The 24,834-nt window shown below is 50.8% G+C and overlaps 7 protein-coding genes and 1 pseudogene across 7 annotated transcripts; 6 read left to right on the top strand and 2 right to left on the bottom strand.

Annotated features, from left to right (window-relative positions):
* Window positions 1-3,336: 3,336 nt before the first annotated feature.
* On the top strand, window positions 3,337-8,413 carry LOC149327663 (histone H4-like). The gene is made up of 2 exons (XM_089564945.1): window positions 3,337-3,342; window positions 8,111-8,413. Exons 1-2 carry the CDS (start codon window positions 3,337-3,339, stop codon window positions 8,411-8,413), a joined length of 309 nt encoding a protein of 102 aa, XP_089421071.1.
* A 4,357-nt stretch (window positions 8,414-12,770) lies between these two features.
* On the top strand, window positions 12,771-13,181 carry LOC149327662 (histone H3). Its single transcript, XM_089562933.1, has one exon. The coding sequence runs from the start codon at window positions 12,771-12,773 to the stop codon at window positions 13,179-13,181; it is 411 nt and encodes a 136-aa protein (XP_089419059.1).
* A 929-nt stretch (window positions 13,182-14,110) lies between these two features.
* LOC149327661 (histone H2A-like) lies at window positions 14,111-14,485 on the bottom strand. Its single transcript, XM_089564944.1, has one exon. It carries the CDS (start codon window positions 14,483-14,485, stop codon window positions 14,111-14,113), a length of 375 nt encoding a protein of 124 aa, XP_089421070.1.
* A 277-nt stretch (window positions 14,486-14,762) lies between these two features.
* LOC149327660 (histone H2B-like) lies at window positions 14,763-15,137 on the top strand. Its single transcript, XM_089564943.1, has one exon. It carries the CDS (start codon window positions 14,763-14,765, stop codon window positions 15,135-15,137), a length of 375 nt encoding a protein of 124 aa, XP_089421069.1.
* Window positions 15,138-17,589: 2,452 nt separating this feature from the next.
* LOC149327659 (histone H4) lies at window positions 17,590-17,901 on the top strand. Its single transcript, XM_089562776.1, has one exon. The coding sequence runs from the start codon at window positions 17,590-17,592 to the stop codon at window positions 17,899-17,901; it is 312 nt and encodes a 103-aa protein (XP_089418902.1).
* Window positions 17,902-22,257: 4,356 nt separating this feature from the next.
* Window positions 22,258-22,669, top strand: LOC149327658 (histone H3-like; annotated as a pseudogene).
* A 928-nt stretch (window positions 22,670-23,597) lies between these two features.
* LOC149327657 (histone H2A-like) lies at window positions 23,598-23,972 on the bottom strand. Its single transcript, XM_089564942.1, has one exon. It carries the CDS (start codon window positions 23,970-23,972, stop codon window positions 23,598-23,600), a length of 375 nt encoding a protein of 124 aa, XP_089421068.1.
* A 277-nt stretch (window positions 23,973-24,249) lies between these two features.
* LOC149327656 (histone H2B-like) lies at window positions 24,250-24,624 on the top strand. Its single transcript, XM_089564941.1, has one exon. The coding sequence runs from the start codon at window positions 24,250-24,252 to the stop codon at window positions 24,622-24,624; it is 375 nt and encodes a 124-aa protein (XP_089421067.1).
* Window positions 24,625-24,834: the final 210 nt, after the last annotated feature.

Below are 24,834 nucleotides of genomic sequence, written 5' to 3'. Positions count from 1 at the left end.
GCATAATGTATGTTCTCTAAAGAAGGTTTTGAGCAGCAGGTGGCGAGGCTAAAGGAAGCAGGTTATCCGGATCAGGTTTTGGTGTCGGTGGCAAAAAGCATGCTCAAGAAATTTGGCAGAAAGGGTACGGTGCCTAGCAAGGAGGGAGTAAAACAGAAGGAGAAAACGGCGGTGATTCCGTACATTCATGGGGTTTGCCATAATCTTAAAAGAATTGCTTCGAAAGTAAAAACTAGGGTCGTTTTTTCAGCCCCTAACAAATTGGAAAACTTATGCAAAATAGTAATGCACCCAGAAACAAAAGCTAAGGGGTGTAAAAAGAAACACCAAGTCCCCATGGTCGCATGCGCAGAAGGTGTGGTATACAGGTTGCCGCTTACATGTGGCAAAGCATATGTAGGCCAAACGGGGCGATGTTTGAACGAGCGGCTCCGTGAACATCGGAAGAACATGGAACGGAAAGGCGATGGGAATTTGGTTGTTCATTGTCAGGAGTGTAAATGTGTGCCTTCCTATAACGAGACGAAGATAGTAAGCAGGAACCGTGACCAAACGGCGCGTGAAATACTTGAAGCCATGAGCATAGCGGACAGTGGGGTTGCATGCGTGAGTAGCACGTCCCTTTCACTACTATCAAAGGAAAGGGCATTTTTGCAAAAGGGAAGGTAGGACTGGACATGTGACGAGACAGTTTGTCGATTTTTTATCATCCGGGTGTTACCATCTTCCATTTTTATCAGCTGCTGGTGTGTATAAAGAGCAGTGTTTCCCGAATAAAAATTCAGTTGTAAGTCCAGCGCTGTGTCTGTGTGTCTCTATCTTTCAGTCCGTGTCTTTTAAGCGCAGGTATATTTCAATATGTTCTCTCGCCCTCTCATTAAAGCATCTTCCTGTCTGCCCAATTTAATGACGCTCGCAACTGATAGAAATTCTGTACACAACGTTCGCCTTACATTCAGTAAACTGCGTTTGATGTTTCGTCGTGCAGTCATCTCGTTTTACCATTTTCTTGGTGCATACCTTGGAAAGCTTACAAGGGGCAGAGAAAACTACTTGTATATTTTAACGCGCTGCCAGCTTCTTGAAATATGGGAAAACCTATGATAGTATCGTACAACCTGGATAGTAGTCTTGCTTTTGATCTCATCACTCCCCTGCTCACTACAGGAAACCTTGGAGGCTTTCAGCTTTTGCAAAAGGCTTTCACACACTGCCAGTATAAGGTCTATGGGGAAAGTATTTTTCAATGCAGTTGCACTAGCAGTGCGGGAAAAGTTAGACAAAATAAATCGAGCGCTACGATTCTGTACTGACTCTAACCGATTAGTAAGAGTTTCAAGTCCCGGGTCCCACACAGAGCACGCATATTCTAATTTCGATGTAACTAAGGTTTTATAGAGTAGCAGCTTTAAAGAACATGGAGCCATGGAAAAATTATGACGCAAGCATACGGTTAGCATTGTTAACAATATAATCGACATGTGCCTGCCATGAAAGGTTAGCAGCTATATGAACCCCTAAATATTTATATGTGGTAACTTGCTCAAGGAGAGAACCTGAAATATTGTAGGGAATAAGATTTTCGTTAGCAGACCGGTGTGAAATACGCATGACCTTACACTTGTTAGTATTCAGTCTCATGAGCCAAATATTACACCAACTAAATACAATCACAAAATGAACAAGGAAGGGGAAAATCTCAGGTTGCTTGAGCCAACGTTTCGACAAGGTGACTTGTCTTCGTGTGGGCAAAGCGTTCATCATTGGCAGGGATTAAATAGGGCCTTCGCTCCGAGGAGGAAGGCCCCGCGGGTGGGGAAGGAAAGTGGTGTGAGAGGGGATGCGTGTCAGGAAGGGGAGGGAGGTGAATCTTGATTCGTTAAGCTGCAATAGTGGAAGAACTTATATCCCAGGGGTGTGTAATGAACAAAGGCTTTGAAGGGGCTGCGACAGGGGGTTGGCGCTGGGTGGACCTGAAAAACTCAGATAAGAGGATTAGTCAGCGTGGTACAGGGAAATGAGAACAAGGCAAACAGAATAGGCTGGTGCTGGAAGGAGAAAGAAAGGGGGGGCATTTCCAAGGAAGGACAAGGCGGGGGGGGGGGGGAATGGCTCGAGTTCAGAGAAAGCCAAAAAGGTGGGGGCGGAGAATGTAACAGGAATGTCATGGTTTCCGAGAACTGATAGTAGGGGATTAGGAGAAAAAAAAGGTGATCAAAGAGAGAGGGTGAGAAGGCCAGAAATGTGGTGCAAGGTATGACGTGGGAAGGGTGCAATGAGCGATAATATACTTATGCGAGGTTCTAGGAAATGGTCTGACCATGTGCAAGACATTTGTTAATTTAAAATTATGCTAACCCTGGAATATACCTGACACATTTCAGGTTTCCTCTGGACATGTTAATCCCTGTTGGTTGCAGTGTTTTAAATTTGTGGATTAGGAATGCTTCTCTGTATTTTCTGTCCCTAGTCGATTTGAAGCCTGACTGAAAAATGAACAATTTGAGTTCGTCGAATTTGTGATGGCGTTGATTAAAATGGGTTGACACTGCCTTCTGTTCATTCCGTGTTGTGTCAGCCCGGTGCCCGTTTAATCTGGCACTCATTGTTTGCCCGGTTTCTCCGATATATTGTTTCTGGCAGAAGGAGCACTGGAGCATGTAGATAATATTGGACGATGTGCAGTCAAAACTGGCCTTTATATCGAAACTGAAATCGCTTGCCTTACTTTTAACCGTAGTGTCCCTTTGTAAATGTTTGCATTTCTTGCATCTAGGTCGAGAGCATGAAGCTACTGTCGGTGGTGGTTTCTTACCGAGCCTAGCATGCACCAGAATGTCCTTCAGGTTTGTGTTGCGTCTGTATGTTACCCTTGGTGCGTCGGGAAATATTTTCTCGAGACGGTCGTTACCAGTTGAAATGGGGTGGTATTTCCGCAGGATATTGTTTATGTTTGGAAGCGCATTTGAGTATTTCGTTATAAGTGCAGGAGGTCGCTGACTGTTAGCTTTTGCTCGTTTTTTAAGAACTATATCTCGTTTCAAAGTGGTTGCTCGTTGGAACGCATTATTAAGGGTTGTCTGTGGATGGTTTCTGCTGATTAGTGTGTTTTTTAGCGAGTGGAGGTGTTTCAGGTAGTCGTCGTCGTTGCTACATATTCTTCTTAGTCTCGTTGCGTGTCCTACGAATATACCTTGTTTGCAGTCTCTTGGAGGATGGCTAGTGAAATCTAAGTATTGTTGTCGGTCAGTAGGCTTCCTGTAAAGTGTGGTTTTGAGCTTGCTATTTTCTAAATGGACCGCGGTGTCAAGGAAATTGACTTGAGTTTTCGAGGAGATGAAGGTGAATTTAATGCTGGAGTGGCATGAATTGAAATGTGTGACGAATTGCCTTCAGGGTCTCAGCCCCATGCTCCCCTATCATGAAAATGTCGTCTATGCAACGCAGGTATATAAGTGGTTTTTTTTAAATGAATTTAGAAGTTTAGATCCTAGTAGCCCCATAAAAATGTTCGCGTAGGTGGGTGCGAAGGGAGTGCCCATGCTTGTTCCAAATACTTGAAGGTAGTAAGCAGAATCGAATTCAAAGTAGTTGAGTGTTAGTACCAATTCAAATAGCGGGAGGTACACTTCAGTTTCGTGGGGTGAGGACATTGAGTTAGAATTTTGGAGAGTACATCATTACCTTCATTTATGGGAATATTTGTGTACAAAGCAGCGACGTCAAGTGTGACAAGTGTGCTACCTGCTGGGATAATGGTGTGACGATTCGCTGTCTGCGCCTACGGGAATCAAGTTCGTCCAGCTCATCGTCGTCCGTCAAAAACCTCATAAACCTGCGCTTCTCCGCTGCCACAGTCAAAATGCGCGCCAAACAACGCACCGTAAACGGAAATGCCAGAGGCGTCAGGTAGCGCTCATGCGTGCACGGGAATCAAATGGCCGTTAAGTTGCGCTCGAGCGCGCCCTCTGGGAGCTCGGAGTACGCTAAATTAAACCCGCCGCGGTGGCTCAGTGGTTACGGCGCTCGGCTGCTGACTCGAAAGACGCGGGTTCGATCCCGGCCGCGGCGGCTGAATTTCGATGAAGGCGAAATTCTAGAGGCCCGTGTGCTGTGCGATGTCAGTGCACGTTAAAGAACCCCAGGTGGTCGAAATTTCCGGAGCCCTTCACTACGCCGTCTCTCATAGCCTCAGTCGCTTTGGGACGTTAAAACCACAATAAACCTAAATAAAGCTAAATTAACGCGTCCACTGTGCATGTCCTGAATGTACACATAGCAAGCTGGCACCATCCGATGCTGTTTAGCGGATTACTTCCGCCCGTTCGCGAGTCTTCGTGTTATTTAGTCCTCATAGGGTGACCTCCGACAGAACGCATGCGTACAAGCTGAGGAACTTCAAAAAAACCTCAAGCGCACACGACGAGCTTGAACTAAAGTCGCTTCTACGAGATGATGTGTGCCGAATGAGCATTCCGTAGATAACGACGAAAGGAAATAAGGAAAGAGCAGAAACGAAGTGCTCCATTGTGAGCCTGGATTTGTGGCATAAAAAGGTGAACCTAAACAATACGGTAACATTTTGTGCAAGCAAACATATTCATAAACATATTCAACATATGTGCCTTGAAAGGCAGACACTTCCGAGGCCTGCTAAGGGTCTCAGTAAATCTGTGGAATGTCACCTTCGCAGGCTGCAAACTTTGTGTTTCAATAATCCAGCTATGCTTCACGCCATTGAGCCCGAGTCCTTTTCGGCACAGTGCAAATTTTGTGGCCAGAAGGCAAACTTGTACCGTATGGTATGGGTTTGTCAGAAAAATGACAGCATAAACATCATAAATCAGCCAACGCGGGAGGTCTGGGAGGCGGCCCTGTCCAGCTCGGACCTCGAGGAACAACGAGCCCTCGTCGCCAGAACACGGGCAGCTGCTTTTACCAACGGCGTCCCGAACTATGGACCCAATCAGCCTTCCCTTCAACTAAGGCATTGTGGCTTTAATAAACGTTTTCATCATCATCCAAGCAAAGCGCAATAAAATGATACTTGTGCTGTCACCTGTCGACTGACGCCGAAACTAAGCACAGAGTTCTGGCACCGCTGGCGTCCCGAACTATGGACCCAATCAGCCTTCCCTTCAACTAAGGCATTGTGGCTTTAATAAACGTTTTCATCATCATCCAAGCAAAGCGCAATAAAATGATACTTGTGCTGTCACCTGTCGACTGACGCCGAAATTAAGCACAGAGTTCTGGCACCGCTCGCCAGCCCACAGTCCACGCAGTGACGGCACAGTGACGGACCGCTGGGCGAGCACTCATTCCGCAATATGTGCTCGTAAAGTGCCCTTTCAGGTCCAGGAACAGTATATTTGTAAAATCCAGCTTGTTAGTGAGCGACAAAGCGATTGAGCCAAAACTCTTTTTTTTTGCCTATTGTGGCGCCGCCTCTTAGACAATATAGAAAGTAAACTCACGTTAGATATCTTTCCTCGGCACCACGTGGCGCAGATGCTGCACTCAGTATATCACGTGTTGCGGAAATAAACGCGCCACGTAAAAGTCTTTTTTCAGCTAAACGGGGGCATTTTTCGAGGTCAAATTTCGCTTAGAAATGGCATTTGGTAGGCAGAATTGTTGAATACCACGTTTGCTTGGGGTACTTCAAACAGAATAAGTTGGATATTCACATCGCCTGCAGCGACGACGAAGGAAGCTGCTCTGTCAGCTATCGCACCGGTGGCGCCATCTCGTTTGTTGGTCATGAAGAATCAGCAAAGAAGGGGGCTTCCGGGGGTTTGAAGACGCTCTTTCAACTGGTTTTTTAATTGTTACAGAACACTTAGCTTGGCAAAACTAGGTTTTCAGCAAGTCAAGTTTTTTGTGAGCATGAAAAAAACTGTTGACAGAGCGTCTTCAAACCACCCCCCGAAACCCCCTCCTTTGGTGATTCTTCACGAGCAACAAACGAGATGGCGCCAGAGGTGCTATAGCTGACAGAGCAGCCTAATTTCCTTCGTCGTCGCCGCAGGCGATATGAATATCCGACTTCTGTTCGAATCAGGCAAGTACCCCAAGCAATTAAACAATTCTGCCGACCAAATGCCATTTGTATGCGAAATTTGAGCTCGAACAATGCTGAAAGCTTTGCCGTTTAGCTGAAAGAATCATTTTACGGGGCGTGTTTATTTCCGCAACACGCGATTAACTGGATCAAGGAATGAGGTAATGACGAAGGAAATTTCGACTTGTTTCTGACCATGACAGTGGCATCAACTTTGGCATCAACTCTGCTCCGTCTTTGCTGTCAATGCGTGCGAGAAAGCCACCGTCTGGCGTGTTCAGGGGGCCATTTCCTCTTCTCAGGAATAACTGTCACTGAACAGATGAGAACCTTCTTTTGTTTTCTTATTTATTGATGTGCGTAATTATAAGGTTCTTTCAGTGTGCTTATTGACGACCACCCAGATGCGGGCGCAAAAAATAACGTGCTAGAAAAACGAATCACTAGAAAATAAGCAACAGCAGCACCAGCAGTAGTAGCATCAATCCATTGCTTGCACAAGTAAGATAAACTGGGCACATTTAACTCAATGCGGTTTACTAAGCGTGTATACCTTGTAATCTAGATAACAGGTCTTTGTGTCTGCGACCAGTTGTCATGGAAAAAAATTTAATGCAATTTTTTTATGCATGCAAATGTCTCCAAAAGCTTCAGTGGCCTTGCGCATAACCTGGGCAACATAAAGTGCTTATTTTCATAGGGTCCGCAGTTTCAGTAGTCAGTCAGGGTTGTGGGGTACCATATCTGGATACTTCACCTTTAATGGGCAAAATTTATGGGACCCTTTGGGAGGGAGGGTATCTGTTCTTGTGCTCGGTGAGTGATGGGGAAACTCGCCTAGCACAGTAGATATTGTCTGGTCTAGCAAGGATCGATACTTGCTACTCAAGATGATATTTTACCATGAACTGTTGGAAAGGATGCATACTTTCTGTGGTTCATGGTAAGTGAGATGGCTAGGTAACTAACTTTAGCTTAGACTAACTTTAGCTTAGACTAACTTTAGCTTAGACTAACTTTAGCTTAGACTAACTTTAGCTTAGACTAACTTTAGCTTAGACTAACTTTAGCTTAGACTAACTTTAGCTTAGACTAACTTTAGCTTAGACTAACTTTAGCTTAGACTAACTTTAGCTTAGACTAACTTTAGCTTAGACTAACTTTAGCTTAGACTAACTTTAGCTTAGACTAACTTTAGCTTAGACTAACTTTAGCTTAGACTAACTTTAGCTTAGACTAACTTTAGCTTAGACTAACTTTAGCTTAGACTAACTTTAGCTTAGACTAACTTTAGCTTAGACTAACTTTAGCTTAGACTAACTTTAGCTTAGACTAACTTTAGCTTAGACTAACTTTAGCTTAGACTAACTTTAGCTTAGACTAACTTTAGCTTAGACTAACTTTAGCTTAGACTAACTTTAGCTTAGACTAACTTTAGCTTAGACTAACTTTAGCTTAGACTAACTTTAGCTTAGACTAACTTTAGCTTAGACTAACTTTAGCTTAGACTAACTTTAGCTTAGACTAACTTTAGCTTAGACTAACTTTAGCTTAGACTAACTTTAGCTTAGACTAACTTTAGCTTAGACTAACTTTAGCTTAGACTAACTTTAGCTTAGACTAACTTTAGCTTAGACTAACTTTAGCTTAGACTAACTTTAGCTTAGACTAACTTTAGCTTAGACTAACTTTAGCTTAGACTAACTTTAGCTTAGACTAACTTTAGCTTAGACTAACTTTAGCTTAGACTAACTTTAGCTTAGACTAACTTTAGCTTAGACTAACTTTAGCTTAGACTAACTTTAGCTTAGACTAACTTTAGCTTAGACTAACTTTAGCTTAGACTAACTTTAGCTTAGACTAACTTTAGCTTAGACTAACTTTAGCTTAGACTAACTTTAGCTTAGACTAACTTTAGCTTAGACTAACTTTAGCTTAGACTAACTTTAGCTTAGACTAACTTTAGCTTAGACTAACTTTAGCTTAGACTAACTTTAGCTTAGACTAACTTTAGCTTAGACTAACTTTAGCTTAGACTAACTTTAGCAAGGCAAAGGCGGCAAGGGGCTCGGAAAAGGAGGCGCGAAGCGTCATCGCAAGGTGTTGCGGGACAACATCCAGGGCATCACCAAGCCTGCCATCCGTCGTCTGGCGCGCCGAGGCGGTGTCAAGCGCATCTCGGGCCTGATCTACGAGGAGACCCGCGGCGTTTTGAAAGTGTTCCTCGAGAACGTGATCCGGGACGCCGTCACGTACACGGAGCACGCAAAACGCAAGACTGTCACCGCGATGGATGTCGTCTACGCGCTCAAGCGTCAGGGCCGCACCTTGTACGGCTTCGGGGGCTAGGCCGGCCACGCTGGTAGTCGCCGCGTCAGGAAGAAGGGACCCTGTGCGGCGTGCACCCTCTACTCCAGCTCCGTGTCGTCGTCAAACAGCCCTTTTTAGGGCTACCCAAATGCTGGATTGGCAGCTGTTGGTTGCGAACCAGAGCTCCGGTTCTCGTTTGTTCCTCTCTCTCTGTCTCTATGGGTTTTTTTTTTTTTCTTTGCCTACTTGTTGTCGCCTGCGGAAGCGAGCGGATTATGCCACAACAGCAAGCTGCAGCGGTCTCAGGTGAGCAGTTGATTGCGCCGTGCCTCACTGTCTGCAGCCATAGTAGTAGCCATCTGAGGCAGCATCGTTTTTGGCAGGGCGGCCGCCGTGTGTGGCTTTCGCACGTGTGTGTGCGCGACATTTTTCGCTTCAGCTTCGCGGCCATAAGTTTACAACCTACCTTTCGCCATGAATCAATCGTGTGTGCGTGCTGCGAACGGGTCTGGTGAAAAGAGGCATTATGCTTTCTTTCGAAACGAACCCCTGTACACATTTCCTTGTTTATGTGCGCGCGGCCTCTCATAATCGCAGGCGAAGCGATTTATTTACATTCGTCGGCGGTTCGTTTCGCAGCCACAGACAGGCAGGTAAACACGCCTGGCGAATGCAAACAACGTCTTGTGCATGAAATTCAGCTACCAAACACCTGGGGAGCATAACTGCGATGATGCGGACAAAATAGCGGCATAGCTAGCTGCACGGCTTCTTGTAAACAATTACATCACGCGGTGAGGGAACCAGCCAGCCTCGAAATTGCTTGCGTGAATTCAAACGCATCGCAGCTCATTACGGGCATATGTGTTTTGTTGTTGCGCCAACCAATGCAGCAAATATAAATACTTTTGCGGCATTGCGAAATAAAGTTGCTGTTGTTGTTGTGCCCAGTGTGTGTCGTCAGTTGTTCCTCGAATTTTTGATGCCCGACGACGCTGAAATTGCATGCGTGGTGTGTACATACGGTTCCTACAAAGTCAGTGTCGCGGAAAACGTTTGCGCGATCCACAGAAAATGAGTGTATTGATTGACGCGAGTCACTTTCCTCTTTTGAATAAGGGCAGTGTGTTCAAGCAAGGTGTGCTGTCAGGTGCGTGAAAGGCGTCTCGGATGTGTTAGCATTTAGAGTGGATGGCGAAGAGAGCCTGGGAGAGGCACAGCGACGTCGCGCTAGCTCACTGCTTGCCTTTTGAGCGAGTCTGGCCGTCCGTCCGTAGGACGGTTTCCCTCTGCAGCCGGTGACTTCCGAGGTGCGTTTTTTTTGAAGCAACCAGTGCAGCTTTCAGCTCAACTGCTATTTGGGGCGGCTGTGAACTTGTGTGCCCCAACTGCGGCGTCCAGACAGGCGTCTATAGCGCGCTGCCTGCGTTTTGGAGTGCATGAAAAGGATGAAAGTAGAGGCGGGAGCCGCACCGTTGCCTCCAAGATTCCGGGCGCTGGTCTCGGAGGCGTAGGTACTTGCGCAAGCTGGAGGAAGGTGGCGCCGCGGCCGCGCGAAGCGTCGGCGATTAAGTTGCGTGCACCGCGCTGCTGGAAGGTATGCATTCCCTTGGGGAGGAAGCAGCTCCCGGCTTGCGTACACTTTGATTTCCCCTTAAATGGCGTTTTGAGTCTCAGGCGCTTTAATTTCGGGTCGCACGTACGGCGACTGAAGCGTTTGGATAAATTTTTCAGTCTTGTTTGCTGCACGTAATTGAGGAAATTGCGAGTGCGCCCTGCTCAGTCTGGTTTAGTTGTGGCTTTTCATTCCGTTTGGCTTGCTTTTTGTTGCCCTACTGGCTGGCGCCGTTTTGCTAGTGCGGGAGTTTGGAGGGGCATTGCATTATTCAAGAAAGAGAACAGAAGATAGGGACGAGATGTTAGTAGGGACGGGGCGCACTACTATCCAAAGAATGTTTTGTTGTAACTATGCGTAGCTGCCGCTATTCGTTAGCCTAATCACAAATGATCAGACTTGATCCAGTCGTTGAAACTTAACTCGTTGAATTTATTTTACGCGTTAAATACAAGAATCAAATGCAAGCAACTACACATCTCTCGGAACGCCCGAGCAGTCAGCGAAGCTAGCTGCTCGTCGTTCGGCGTCCGGAGTACAACAAAAGTTTTGGTGCCGAAACCCGTTCACTTCGAGTTGTAGCCAGTGGCAAGAAACTATGTGTTGTTAACAGTGTTGGGCGGCGTCGCGCAGTGCCATTCTCCGGGGTTCTGGAAGAAAAAGAAAAATGCAAGGGACGAACGAAATAAAATGTTTTTCCTCATTACACTGCCCGGTGACCTAAATAAAATCCATGGATGGGCTTCTGTTCGCTTATAAAGCGACCGCAGGAAATGCACCTCAATCACGGAGGGGTGGGGGTGCCTTCAATGCGTGCTCTACTGTTTTTGCTAACTTTGGCCACCTGTTACTGGAAGAATACTGCCTGGAGATGCATGGGAAATGTTAGGCATGATGCACGCTTTCCACGCAGTGTTCGCGGCTCTTTCCTTCCGTGCAATCGTACGTCATGGTATGTGTCTCGCTATGGTTTGCCAACTTTGCGCAGGGCAAACTGTTTTCTCAATTCCGCACCTTTTTATCTGCAAGAAGAGAGTGCAAACATTTAATGGATTTAAACTACAGGAAATTCGGAGGTGCATGAGCTGCGGATGTGGGAACACTGGAAACTCTGGAAACTTGAGGGAAGTAAATAACCGCATCCATCAGAAGTGGGTTCTCGTTCTGCTCGCCTTTTTTTGTGTGTGTTTTGTGGATGCATTGAATCATCTTCAGTAAGTAACTTGTAAGTAACGCGGGTTAGTCGGCGAGTGTTCCTTGGCTGGTAGACACACACACGCAATGTGTACAGAGACAGCCCTATGCGCGCGCTGCTCTCCAGGCGATTTTTCGTGCTCAATAACGATAACTGGGAACTCGTTTTGGCTGGTGCAGCTTGAAATTTGAAGCGAACTGATCTGTCGACTGCACAGTGCACCCATCGAACCTCCTTGGAAGCGACGACGCACTCTGAGGTGGCATTCATGCCCTAAGGGGTGGGTTTGTCAATATGTCTAAATCTGCCGTCTCTCTTGTTGCGCTTCCTTTGAGTTGCATGCATTATTGCGTTCTGCGCCCAAGCGCTTCTCTCTTCAACCCTTACAGCTTTGCCGAGGTGCGTCGATCTACCTGCTGTGTACCCTGTGGGCTGCTTTGCGCTGTTCAGGTGTCTGGCTGCGAGTTGCGCCGCTGTCCCGTCGAACAAGTTGGTTGACGACACAGTTCAGTTCGCATTAAGCTCAACAAAGGTGGTGCAGCAAGAAGTGTGCCATGGCGGCATCATTAGTGCTGCGAGCTGCGCCGGTCATTGGAATAATTTGTCGTAAAGGCTTGCTTGCAACGGAACGGAACGGGACGTAGTCGTGATGCCGCTTTCCAGGAAGAAATGCCGACCTCGTATCGTATCACTGGGAAGAGTGGCGCGATATTCAACAGCTTGTGATGGATTCATGAGGTACGCTTGGTGTCGCACAGGCATTTTCTCATTGGGGGGAGAGCTTATGAATGCTTTACATCTAGGCAGAGAAAACAGACCGTTTTATTCCGTGCTGACACGATGTTGCCAACATGGTACTAATAACTCAATAACAACGGAACGCAAACGAGAAGCCCTACTGACTGCACAGCGAGCAGCCGTCTACGAATCAACCTCTTTGGTAGGAGACCTTGACTCTCCCTTCCTTTTTTTTTGTTTTTGTTTTTGCAGTTCACAAAATCAGCTGATCATGTGTCTGGCAGTACATGTTCCGTGCATCCAAGCGGTCATTGCGCCGCTGTTTCTGGCTAGCGCGCTATTCAGTTATTTCGCCCCTCATTTGGTGTGCGCAAAGTGCAGACGTATTTCTACAAGCTGTCGTTGCGTTCCTTCAACACCGCGCCCCCGGCAAGCGGGGAGGCTCGTTGCAGTGCGCCAACGCCACACGGAACCAGCCGCAACCGCGTCGACACCGTGCTGCTGTGGTGTCAAAGTGGACGCTGCCGCGGACGCCCGCCTCCTTCCAGAGGCTTGCTTTTGCTTTTGCGGCAAACCTAAAGGACAGGCGCAGCGTAATCTTGTGCTAGACCCCGGTTCCACACCCACTTGCGTCACGTTTGCCACGCGCGAAACCGACGCGCGCTCGAAACCGGGCGGTTTCCAGCATTCTGGGTGCCGCTGAACGGAGGGTAGCCATCGGTCCGTCAGGCGACCAATCAGGTGGGAGAGAGGGGGGGGCGCTGCGGAGCAGCACCGCCGCGCGGCGCAGTCGATCTCCGTCCGTCTCCGGAGGCAGTCTCCCGTTTCCAGCGTCCGCGCTCGTCACCATGGCCCGTACCAAGCAAACCGCGCGCAAGAGCACTGGCGGCAAGGCCCCCCGTAAGCAGCTGGCCACAAAGGCTGCTCGCAAGAGTGCGCCAGCTACCGGGGGAGTGAAGAAGCCTCACCGTTACAGGCCTGGCACCGTGGCACTTCGTGAAATTCGCCGATACCAAAAATCGACCGAACTTCTCATCCGCAAGCTGCCCTTCCAGCGCCTGGTGAGAGAAATCGCTCAGGACTTCAAGACCGACCTGCGCTTCCAGAGCTCGGCCGTCATGGCACTTCAGGAGGCCAGCGAGGCATACCTTGTCGGTCTCTTCGAGGACACCAACCTGTGCGCGATCCACGCCAAGCGCGTCACCATCATGCCGAAGGACATCCAGCTGGCGAGGCGCATCCGTGGCGAGCGCGCCTAAAAGCGTATTCGAGGCGCCGCCACAGCAGCAGCAGCAGCAGCAACGCTCCACAACGGTCCTTCTCAGGACCACCCAAACGTTTGCGTTGGCCACGGGCGCACGGTCGAGACGAACACGAGCTCAGGACCCCGGTACCTCTCTCTTTTTTTTTTTTACTCTGACTGTCTGTTCCTGCGACATGGGTGAGTGTGTTGAAAGTGATTCCGCACTGCCCTTGTACTGAACTCGCCTGCACTTTTACACCCCGGCGGCTTCCCGCAGGTTAGTTATTTTTTATTTCTTTTTGTGCCGATAACAACTCGCGCGCACCGAATGGGATGCAGTCGAAAAACAAGAAGAAGAAAAATAAGAACCGCTGTCCGCACAAGTAAATGCAGCAGCTCCTTGAAACTACACAGCAGAAAAACAAAAACTGAGCGAATTGGTGCATATTGAAGAATTAAAAAAAAAAAAACAAAACGGCACAGCGACGACGGACAAGCGCTTGTCCATCTTTATTCTGTCTTGTGCCTCGTCGCTGGGCTGTTTATTACTTTTCCTTTAAACGATCCCTTGCGACATGCCAATCATGCCGTTTGGTGATATTCCCAAGCCCAGCCCACTGGAAGGAAACCACGAGACGCGCTTTTCTCGTGTAGTCCATTAATAACATTGCTCTCGGTGCGCTGTACTGGCCTGTAGCGGGCTGAAAAAAAAAGAAAAAAGAAAGGACAGCGAACCTGTGTGCGCGGCCGCATGTGGTCGAGTAGTGTCAGTGACGCCCAACGGGCAGTAAACGAAAGCAGCATGAGAGGGACGCAGTGGTCCAGAGCAAAGGGATCGCAGAGCGAGGCCCCGCCGTGGCAGGCACTTGGTTGGTCCTGATAAGGACCGTTAGGTGCGAGCTATCGCTGCGGCGGGCGCGCCTCCATAGACGTGCAGAGGACCGCTCACGCCTTCTTCTCGGTCTTCTTGGGGAGCAGCACGGCCTGGATGTTGGGCAGGACGCCACCCTGGGCAATGGTCACTCCCGAGAGCAGCTTGTTGAGCTCCTCGTCGTTTCGGATGGCCAGTTGCAGGTGGCGAGGAATGATTCTCGTCTTCTTGTTATCGCGAGCAGCATTACCCGCCAACTCGAGCACCTCGGCAGCCAGGTATTCCAGGACGGCGGCCAGGTAGACCGGGGCGCCGGCTCCGACGCGCTCCGCGTAGTTGCCCTTGCGCAGGAGACGGTGGATTCGGCCAACGGGGAACTGGAGTCCCGCGCGGCTGGAGCGGGTCTTGCTCTTGCCCTTGGCTTTGCCTCCTTTGCCGCGGCCGGACATGGTGACTGTTGTTGTAGTACGCTCGAGAAGCAGGAGAATCAGCGACGACCACTGCGTGCGAGCACGTTCGATAGAAACGAAACGAATACCGCGCTCTCTCCCCGCGCCGCGAGCCCGACGCGGATTGGGGCGGAGCTATCGCTGCGTCGACCAATCGCGCGGCGGCCTGGCTCGGGTCGCTTGAACACCACCGTGCCAGTATAAAAGCGCCGCGCGCCCCTTGGCGCGCGTTCTTTCGACACCGTCCGTGTTGCCGAGCGTCGACGTCGCTGTCAACATGCCGCCTCAGCCCTCTGGGAAGGCCGTGAAGAAGGCCGGAAAGGCTCAGAAGAATGTGCGCGCTACGGACAAGAAGAAGAAGAAGCGCCGCAGGAAGGAGAGCTTCTCCATCTACATTTATAAGGTGCTGAAGCAGGTGCATCCAGACACTGGAGTTTCCAGCAAGGCCATGTCCATCATGAACAGCTTCGTGAACGACATCTTCGAGCGCATCGCGGCCGAGTCTTCCCGCCTGGCCCACTACAACAAGCGCTCGACCATCACCAGCCGGGAGATCCAGACCGCGGTGCGTCTTCTGCTGCCTGGCGAACTGGCCAAGCACGCCGTGTCTGAAGGCACCAAGGCTGTCACCAAGTACACCAGCTCCAAGTAGGGTGGCACATTGCGCCTGCCGCCGGCCCTCACCTCAACGGCTCTTATCAGAGCCAACCAAAGTGTTTGCATTGGCGAGCCTGCCTGCAGGCAGCGATGCACCGGTCCTGTTTTTCCTCTCTCTGAGCGTGATGTGTGTATAATATTTATTTATTTATTTCTTATTCCCCTCGCGTGGCAGCCTGAAGTGGTTTTAAATACCAAGGCATCTCTCGTTTTGACTGCTGTGCATGTGAATAGGTTCCCTCTGTAGGGCCCCACCAGCTGTTTGTTGTGCGGCAGTCGCGTATTCTTTCAGCGCTGCGGTGTGGCCGTCTTGTTACTGCGTTTTATTTCTTGCTTGAGTTCAGCTCTGCTTCCCATAACGCGTGGGCTTAAAGTGGCCTACAGTACACTTTAGCTGCAGGGGGGAAAGAAAAAAAAAGAAAGGAAGAAAGCCTTAGAAATGCTATTCGGTTCAGACGCGTTCACAACACACTACTGAGTCCTGAAATGTATGCACAGTGCAATGGGTTGACTGAACTTGCGCAAAACCCCTTGCGGACGTTGGGGAGTCGACCGCGAGGGATTTTTTCGGCAACGTCTGTTGCATAGGGATCCTGAAATAGGTGACAAAAATAAAATTTGTAACGAAGCCCAGCAGTAAACTGTGAGGTGGCCCAAGGTGCTAAATTCCTTGTCGGCTTCAGCGCCATGCAAACCTCCAGCAGGTGGTGAATGTTTGTTGTGTTTAAAGGCAGAAAGAAAAAAAAAAAAGCCAGCCGCGGCGTTTGAGTTTAATGGGACGGAGGTAGAAAGTGTAGCGATAAGCGTATTAACAGCCCTGTGCGGGGCGCGCAACTTCCTCTACTTCTCTGCGGGCATCATAGCTATAGGAAATGAGCGCAGACAGAAACGAAGCTCCGCGCTCGACCACACTGCAACGTGTGGACGCGCGAGGAAGACAAGTTGCATGCGCTTAATGTTCCTGCAAGCGGCACGACAGAAGTTCGGGTGCCTTTCTTTTCGCCCTACAGTTTGCGCTCGTGCCGAATTGTGTATTGAATAATATCTGTGTGGCAGATACACAATTTTTTTTTTCGTTCTTCTGTTGTTGGGCGCGCACGACAGGCGTGCAAATATTTACTATGTGCTCGCGGTTGCACGGGTGTCATGCGTCCCTTACGTTTCGCTAATAGTAACAAAGTCGTGTGCAGTGCACTCGCTCATGGGCTCCATAAAACGTTCGGGCTACGCATGGGAAGGAGCAGTTATTTGCCACCTTTTTACGTTGCTAGTGCATGCAGAGACCTGAGCTCAGTCAGGTAGGTGTGTGTGTGTGTGTGTGTGTGCATATTTCGCTGCCTGTGGTGGCTTTTTTTTTTAATTCCGCGAGAAGATAAGCCAAAATGAAAGCTTCGAGAGATTACAGCCAAGAAGGAGAAGCAGGAGCCGAGTAGCGCTCGTCGGTACCACAGCCGGGGAATGGTCGGAAAACGGAAAGGGGCGCTCGAACTGCTCGTAGTCGGTGCAGCGAACTGAAATTAGCCAGAGAAATGGTCCGAAACGTGTTCTACACGTATGCCGAATTTGGAAATCCTGCATGCATTACTTTCCGAGATACAAGCGTTTGAATTTTGCCCGCCGGGCAAACTGGTCGCTTTTCAGCATCCTAGCGACCCGTAGAGGAGGGGAGTACACAGCGAAGCGCCGTCGCGCGCGCTCCCATGGTGGCCTCTTGAATCCTGGCGCGCAAGCGAACGGAAGAGTTAACTCGCGAAAAAGAGATGAGGAAGGGCGGCACGCGATTCGACTGCCATTAATGTGTTTTAATGAGGCGCGCGATTTCGCAGTTTGAACTTGTAATGTGACAGGCTCGGGCTGTGTTCGTCGTTGCAGCGCACTCTGCGGTGCGTCTGGTTGTCCAAAGGGCTGGAAACACCCTGCTGCGAGATGAAAGAAACAAAAGCAGCGAGCGCCTGTTTGTTTCCAACGCGCGCACACGCAGCAAAAAAAAGGAAATACGAAAACAAAGCAGGATTCTCCAACATTCATTTTCCATCCTCTTGACCGAGCTGCAAATGCAGATCGGATTACTACCAGCGTTATACAGCCACAGTGGTCATCGCGTTACTGCACTCCTGTGGCCCCTCTAAGGCGCGCGGTTCTTTTTTTTTTTTTTAGTTTGTTGTTGTTGCGTCAGCATCGCACATGAGGCCGAATGTTTCTTTTTTTTTTCTTGTGCTCAGTCGCTCTGCCCGCGAGGAGTTTGCCCATGGTCGTAGTTGCGCGAGAGTCCTGCGAAAGGGCTCAGTGATGCTAGCGAGGCGCCGCTCGCGAAGACGGACCCTGATTGGTCGAGGCGCCAGCCAATGGCGGTCGTCGCTGCGCTCCGCGACCGAACGCCCCGCGGCTCGCTGCCTGCATTCTCTGTTTTGCATCGGAGCCGAGCGGTCGCGCTTTTCTGCATCGTGATGTCTGGTCGTGGCAAAGGCGGCAAGGGGCTCGGAAAAGGAGGCGCGAAGCGTCATCGCAAGGTGTTGCGGGACAACATCCAGGGCATCACCAAGCCTGCCATCCGTCGTCTGGCGCGCCGAGGCGGTGTCAAGCGCATCTCGGGCCTGATCTACGAGGAGACCCGCGGCGTTTTGAAAGTGTTCCTCGAGAACGTGATCCGGGACGCCGTCACGTACACGGAGCACGCAAAACGCAAGACTGTCACCGCGATGGATGTCGTCTACGCGCTCAAGCGTCAGGGCCGCACCTTGTACGGCTTCGGGGGCTAGGCCGGCCACGCTGGTAGTCGCCGCGTCAGGAAGAAGGGACCCTGTGCGGCGTGCACCCTCTACTCCAGCTCCGTGTCGTCGTCAAACAGCCCTTTTTAGGGCTACCCAAATGCTGGATTGGCAGCTGTTGGTTGCGAACCAGAGCTCCGGTTCTCGTTTGTTCCTCTCTCTCTGTCTCTATGGGTTTTTTTTTTTTTCTTTGCCTACTTGTTGTCGCCTGCGGAAGCGAGCGGATTATGCCACAACAGCAAGCTGCAGCGGTCTCAGGTGAGCAGTTGATTGCGCCGTGCCTCACTGTCTGCAGCCATAGTAGTAGCCATCTGAGGCAGCATCGTTTTTGGCAGGGCGGCCGCCGTGTGTGGCTTTCGCACGTGTGTGTGCGCGACATTTTTCGCTTCAGCTTCGCGGCCATAAGTTTACAACCTACCTTTCGCCATGAATCAATCGTGTGTGCGTGCTGCGAACGGGTCTGGTGAAAAGAGGCATTATGCTTTCTTTCGAAACGAACCCCTGTACACATTTCCTTGTTTATGTGCGCGCGGCCTCTCATAATCGCAGGCGAAGCGATTTATTTACATTCGTCGGCGGTTCGTTTCGCAGCCACAGACAGGCAGGTAAACACGCCTGGCGAATGCAAACAACGTCTTGTGCATGAAATTCAGCTACCAAACACCTGGGGAGCATAACTGCGATGATGCGGACAAAATAGCGGCATAGCTAGCTGCACGGCTTCTTGTAAACAATTACATCACGCGGTGAGGGAACCAGCCAGCCTCGAAATTGCTTGCGTGAATTCAAACGCATCGCAGCTCATTACGGGCATATGTGTTTTGTTGTTGCGCCAACCAATGCAGCAAATATAAATACTTTTGCGGCATTGCGAAATAAAGTTGCTGTTGTTGTTGTGCCCAGTGTGTGTCGTCAGTTGTTCCTCGAATTTTTGATGCCCGACGACGCTGAAATTGCATGCGTGGTGTGTACATACGGTTCCTACAAAGTCAGTGTCGCGGAAAACGTTTGCGCGATCCACAGAAAATGAGTGTATTGATTGACGCGAGTCACTTTCCTCTTTTGAATAAGGGCAGTGTGTTCAAGCAAGGTGTGCTGTCAGGTGCGTGAAAGGCGTCTCGGATGTGTTAGCATTTAGAGTGGATGGCGAAGAGAGCCTGGGAGAGGCACAGCGACGTCGCGCTAGCTCACTGCTTGCCTTTTGAGCGAGTCTGGCCGTCCGTCCGTAGGACGGTTTCCCTCTGCAGCCGGTGACTTCCGAGGTGCGTTTTTTTTGAAGCAACCAGTGCAGCTTTCAGCTCAACTGCTATTTGGGGCGGCTGTGAACTTGTGTGCCCCAACTGCGGCGTCCAGACAGGCGTCTATAGCGCGCTGCCTGCGTTTTGGAGTGCATGAAAAGGATGAAAGTAGAGGCGGGAGCCGCACCGTTGCCTCCAAGATTCCGGGCGCTGGTCTCGGAGGCGTAGGTACTTGCGCAAGCTGGAGGAAGGTGGCGCCGCGGCCGCGCGAAGCGTCGGCGATTAAGTTGCGTGCACCGCGCTGCTGGAAGGTATGCATTCCCTTGGGGAGGAAGCAGCTCCCGGCTTGCGTACACTTTGATTTCCCCTTAAATGGCGTTTTGAGTCTCAGGCGCTTTAATTTCGGGTCGCACGTACGGCGACTGAAGCGTTTGGATAAATTTTTCAGTCTTGTTTGCTGCACGTAATTGAGGAAATTGCGAGTGCGCCCTGCTCAGTCTGGTTTAGTTGTGGCTTTTCATTCCGTTTGGCTTGCTTTTTGTTGCCCTACTGGCTGGCGCCGTTTTGCTAGTGCGGGAGTTTGGAGGGGCATTGCATTATTCAAGAAAGAGAACAGAAGATAGGGACGAGATGTTAGTAGGGACGGGGCGCACTACTATCCAAAGAATGTTTTGTTGTAACTATGCGTAGCTGCCGCTATTCGTTAGCCTAATCACAAATGATCAGACTTGATCCAGTCGTTGAAACTTAACTCGTTGAATTTATTTTACGCGTTAAATACAAGAATCAAATGCAAGCAACTACACATCTCTCGGAACGCCCGAGCAGTCAGCGAAGCTAGCTGCTCGTCGTTCGGCGTCCGGAGTACAACAAAAGTTTTGGTGCCGAAACCCGTTCACTTCGAGTTGTAGCCAGTGGCAAGAAACTATGTGTTGTTAACAGTGTTGGGCGGCGTCGCGCAGTGCCATTCTCCGGGGTTCTGGAAGAAAAAGAAAAATGCAAGGGACGAACGAAATAAAATGTTTTTCCTCATTACACTGCCCGGTGACCTAAATAAAATCCATGGATGGGCTTCTGTTCGCTTATAAAGCGACCGCAGGAAATGCACCTCAATCACGGAGGGGTGGGGGTGCCTTCAATGCGTGCTCTACTGTTTTTGCTAACTTTGGCCACCTGTTACTGGAAGAATACTGCCTGGAGATGCATGGGAAATGTTAGGCATGATGCACGCTTTCCACGCAGTGTTCGCGGCTCTTTCCTTCCGTGCAATCGTACGTCATGGTATGTGTCTCGCTATGGTTTGCCAACTTTGCGCAGGGCAAACTGTTTTCTCAATTCCGCACCTTTTTATCTGCAAGAAGAGAGTGCAAACATTTAATGGATTTAAACTACAGGAAATTCGGAGGTGCATGAGCTGCGGATGTGGGAACACTGGAAACTCTGGAAACTTGAGGGAAGTAAATAACCGCATCCATCAGAAGTGGGTTCTCGTTCTGCTCGCCTTTTTTTGTGTGTGTTTTGTGGATGCATTGAATCATCTTCAGTAAGTAACTTGTAAGTAACGCGGGTTAGTCGGCGAGTGTTCCTTGGCTGGTAGACACACACACGCAATGTGTACAGAGACAGCCCTATGCGCGCGCTGCTCTCCAGGCGATTTTTCGTGCTCAATAACGATAACTGGGAACTCGTTTTGGCTGGTGCAGCTTGAAATTTGAAGCGAACTGATCTGTCGACTGCACAGTGCACCCATCGAACCTCCTTGGAAGCGACGACGCACTCTGAGGTGGCATTCATGCCCTAAGGGGTGGGTTTGTCAATATGTCTAAATCTGCCGTCTCTCTTGTTGCGCTTCCTTTGAGTTGCATGCATTATTGCGTTCTGCGCCCAAGCGCTTCTCTCTTCAACCCTTACAGCTTTGCCGAGGTGCGTCGATCTACCTGCTGTGTACCCTGTGGGCTGCTTTGCGCTGTTCAGGTGTCTGGCTGCGAGTTGCGCCGCTGTCCCGTCGAACAAGTTGGTTGACGACACAGTTCAGTTCGCATTAAGCTCAACAAAGGTGGTGCAGCAAGAAGTGTGCCATGGCGGCATCATTAGTGCTGCGAGCTGCGCCGGTCATTGGAATAATTTGTCGTAAAGGCTTGCTTGCAACGGAACGGAACGGGACGTAGTCGTGATGCCGCTTCCAGGAAGAAATGCCGACCTCGTATCGTATCACTGGGAAGAGTGGCGCGATATTCAACAGCTTGTGATGGATTCATGAGGTACGCTTGGTGTCGCACAGGCATTTTCTCATTGGGGGGAGAGCTTATGAATGCTTTACATCTAGGCAGAGAAAACAGACCGTTTTATTCCGTGCTGACACGATGTTGCCAACATGGTACTAATAACTCAATAACAACGGAACGCAAACGAGAAGCCCTACTGACTGCACAGCGAGCAGCCGTCTACGAATCAACCTCTTTGGTAGGAGACCTTGACTCTCCCTTCCTTTTTTTTTGTTTTTGTTTTTGCAGTTCACAAAATCAGCTGATCATGTGTCTGGCAGTACATGTTCCGTGCATCCAAGCGGTCATTGCGCCGCTGTTTCTGGCTAGCGCGCTATTCAGTTATTTCGCCCCTCATTTGGTGTGCGCAAAGTGCAGACGTATTTCTACAAGCTGTCGTTGCGTTCCTTCAACACCGCGCCCCCGGCAAGCGGGGAGGCTCGTTGCAGTGCGCCAACGCACACGGAACCAGCCGCAACCGCGTCGACACCGTGCTGCTGTGGTGTCAAAGTGGACGCTGCCGCGGACGCCCGCCTCCTTCCAGAGGCTTGCTTTTGCTTTTGCGGCAAACCTAAAGGACAGGCGCAGCGTAATCTTGTGCTAGACCCCGGTTCCACACCCACTTGCGTCACGTTTGCCACGCGCGAAACCGACGCGCGCTCGAAACCGGGCGGTTTTCCAGCATTCTGGGTGCCGCTGAACGGAGGGTAGCCATCGGTCCGTCAGGCGACCAATCAGGTGGGAGAGAGGGGGGGGCGCTGCGGAGCAGCACCGCCGCGCGGCGCAGTCGATCTCCGTCCGTCTCCGGAGGCAGTCTCCCGTTTCCAGCGTCCGCGCTCGTCACCATGGCCCGTACCAAGCAAACCGCGCGCAAGAGCACTGGCGGCAAGGCCCCCCCGTAAGCAGCTGGCCACAAAGGCTGCTCGCAAGAGTGCGCCAGCTACCGGGGGAGTGAAGAAGCCTCACCGTTACAGGCCTGGCACCGTGGCACTTCGTGAAATTCGCCGATACCAAAAATCGACCGAACTTCTCATCCGCAAGCTGCCCTTCCAGCGCCTGGTGAGAGAAATCGCTCAGGACTTCAAGACCGACCTGCGCTTCCAGAGCTCGGCCGTCATGGCACTTCAGGAGGCCAGCGAGGCATACCTTGTCGGTCTCTTCGAGGACACCAACCTGTGCGCGATCCACGCCAAGCGCGTCACCATCATGCCGAAGGACATCCAGCTGGCGAGGCGCATCCGTGGCGAGCGCGCCTAAAAGCGTATTCGAGGCGCCGCCACAGCAGCAGCAGCAGCAGCAACGCTCCACAACGGTCCTTCTCAGGACCACCCAAACGTTTGCGTTGGCCACGGGCGCACGGTCGAGACGAACACGAGCTCAGGACCCCGGTACCTCTCTCTTTTTTTTTTTTTACTCTGACTGTCTGTTCCTGCGACATGGGTGAGTGTGTTGAAAGTGATTCCGCACTGCCCTTGTACTGAACTCGCCTGCACTTTTACACCCCGGCGGCTTCCCGCAGGTTAGTTATTTTTTATTTCTTTTTGTGCCGATAACAACTCGCGCGCACCGAATGGGATGCAGTCGAAAAACAAGAAGAAGAAAAATAAGAACCGCTGTCCGCACAAGTAAATGCAGCAGCTCCTTGAAACTACACAGCAGAAAAACAAAAACTGAGCGAATTGGTGCATATTGAAGAATTAAAAAAAAAAAACAAAACGGCACAGCGACGACGGACAAGCGCTTGTCCATCTTTATTCTGTCTTGTGCCTCGTCGCTGGGCTGTTTATTACTTTTCCTTTAAACGATCCCTTGCGACATGCCAATCATGCCGTTTGGTGATATTCCCAAGCCCAGCCACTGGAAGGAAACCACGAGACGCGCTTTTCTCGTGTAGTCCATTAATAACATTGCTCTCGGTGCGCTGTACTGGCCTGTAGCGGGCTGAAAAAAAAAGAAAAAAGAAAGGACAGCGAACCTGTGTGCGCGGCCGCATGTGGTCGAGTAGTGTCAGTGACGCCCAACGGGCAGTAAACGAAAGCAGCATGAGAGGGACGCAGTGGTCCAGAGCAAAGGGATCGCAGAGCGAGGCCCCGCCGTGGCAGGCACTTGGTTGGTCCTGATAAGGACCGTTAGGTGCGAGCTATCGCTGCGGCGGGCGCGCCTCCATAGACGTGCAGAGGACCGCTCACGCCTTCTTCTCGGTCTTCTTGGGGAGCAGCACGGCCTGGATGTTGGGCAGGACGCCACCCTGGGCAATGGTCACTCCCGAGAGCAGCTTGTTGAGCTCCTCGTCGTTTCGGATGGCCAGTTGCAGGTGGCGAGGAATGATTCTCGTCTTCTTGTTATCGCGAGCAGCATTACCCGCCAACTCGAGCACCTCGGCAGCCAGGTATTCCAGGACGGCGGCCAGGTAGACCGGGGCGCCGGCTCCGACGCGCTCCGCGTAGTTGCCCTTGCGCAGGAGACGGTGGATTCGGCCAACGGGGAACTGGAGTCCCGCGCGGCTGGAGCGGGTCTTGCTCTTGCCCTTGGCTTTGCCTCCTTTGCCGCGGCCGGACATGGTGACTGTTGTTGTAGTACGCTCGAGAAGCAGGAGAATCAGCGACGACCACTGCGTGCGAGCACGTTCGATAGAAACGAAACGAATACCGCGCTCTCTCCCCGCGCCGCGAGCCCGACGCGGATTGGGGCGGAGCTATCGCTGCGTCGACCAATCGCGCGGCGGCCTGGCTCGGGTCGCTTGAACACCACCGTGCCAGTATAAAAGCGCCGCGCGCCCCTTGGCGCGCGTTCTTTCGACACCGTCCGTGTTGCCGAGCGTCGACGTCGCTGTCAACATGCCGCCTCAGCCCTCTGGGAAGGCCGTGAAGAAGGCCGGAAAGGCTCAGAAGAATGTGCGCGCTACGGACAAGAAGAAGAAGAAGCGCCGCAGGAAGGAGAGCTTCTCCATCTACATTTATAAGGTGCTGAAGCAGGTGCATCCAGACACTGGAGTTTCCAGCAAGGCCATGTCCATCATGAACAGCTTCGTGAACGACATCTTCGAGCGCATCGCGGCCGAGTCTTCCCGCCTGGCCCACTACAACAAGCGCTCGACCATCACCAGCCGGGAGATCCAGACCGCGGTGCGTCTTCTGCTGCCTGGCGAACTGGCCAAGCACGCCGTGTCTGAAGGCACCAAGGCTGTCACCAAGTACACCAGCTCCAAGTAGGGTGGCACATTGCGCCTGCCGCCGGCCCTCACCTCAACGGCTCTTATCAGAGCCAACCAAAGTGTTTGCATTGGCGAGCCTGCCTGCAGGCAGCGATGCACCGGTCCTGTTTTTCCTCTCTCTGAGCGTGATGTGTGTATAATATTTATTTATTTATTTCTTATTCCCCTCGCGTGGCAGCCTGAAGTGGTTTTAAATACCAAGGCATCT

This window comes from Amblyomma mixtum, chromosome 10 (assembly GCF_055824585.1).
Source record: "Amblyomma mixtum isolate Tamu chromosome 10, ASM5582458v1, whole genome shotgun sequence".
Taxonomy (NCBI): domain Eukaryota; kingdom Metazoa; phylum Arthropoda; class Arachnida; order Ixodida; family Ixodidae; genus Amblyomma; species Amblyomma mixtum.
The sequence above is the reverse complement of the archived record's forward strand: the minus strand, read 5'-3'. Positions and strand labels throughout refer to the sequence as shown.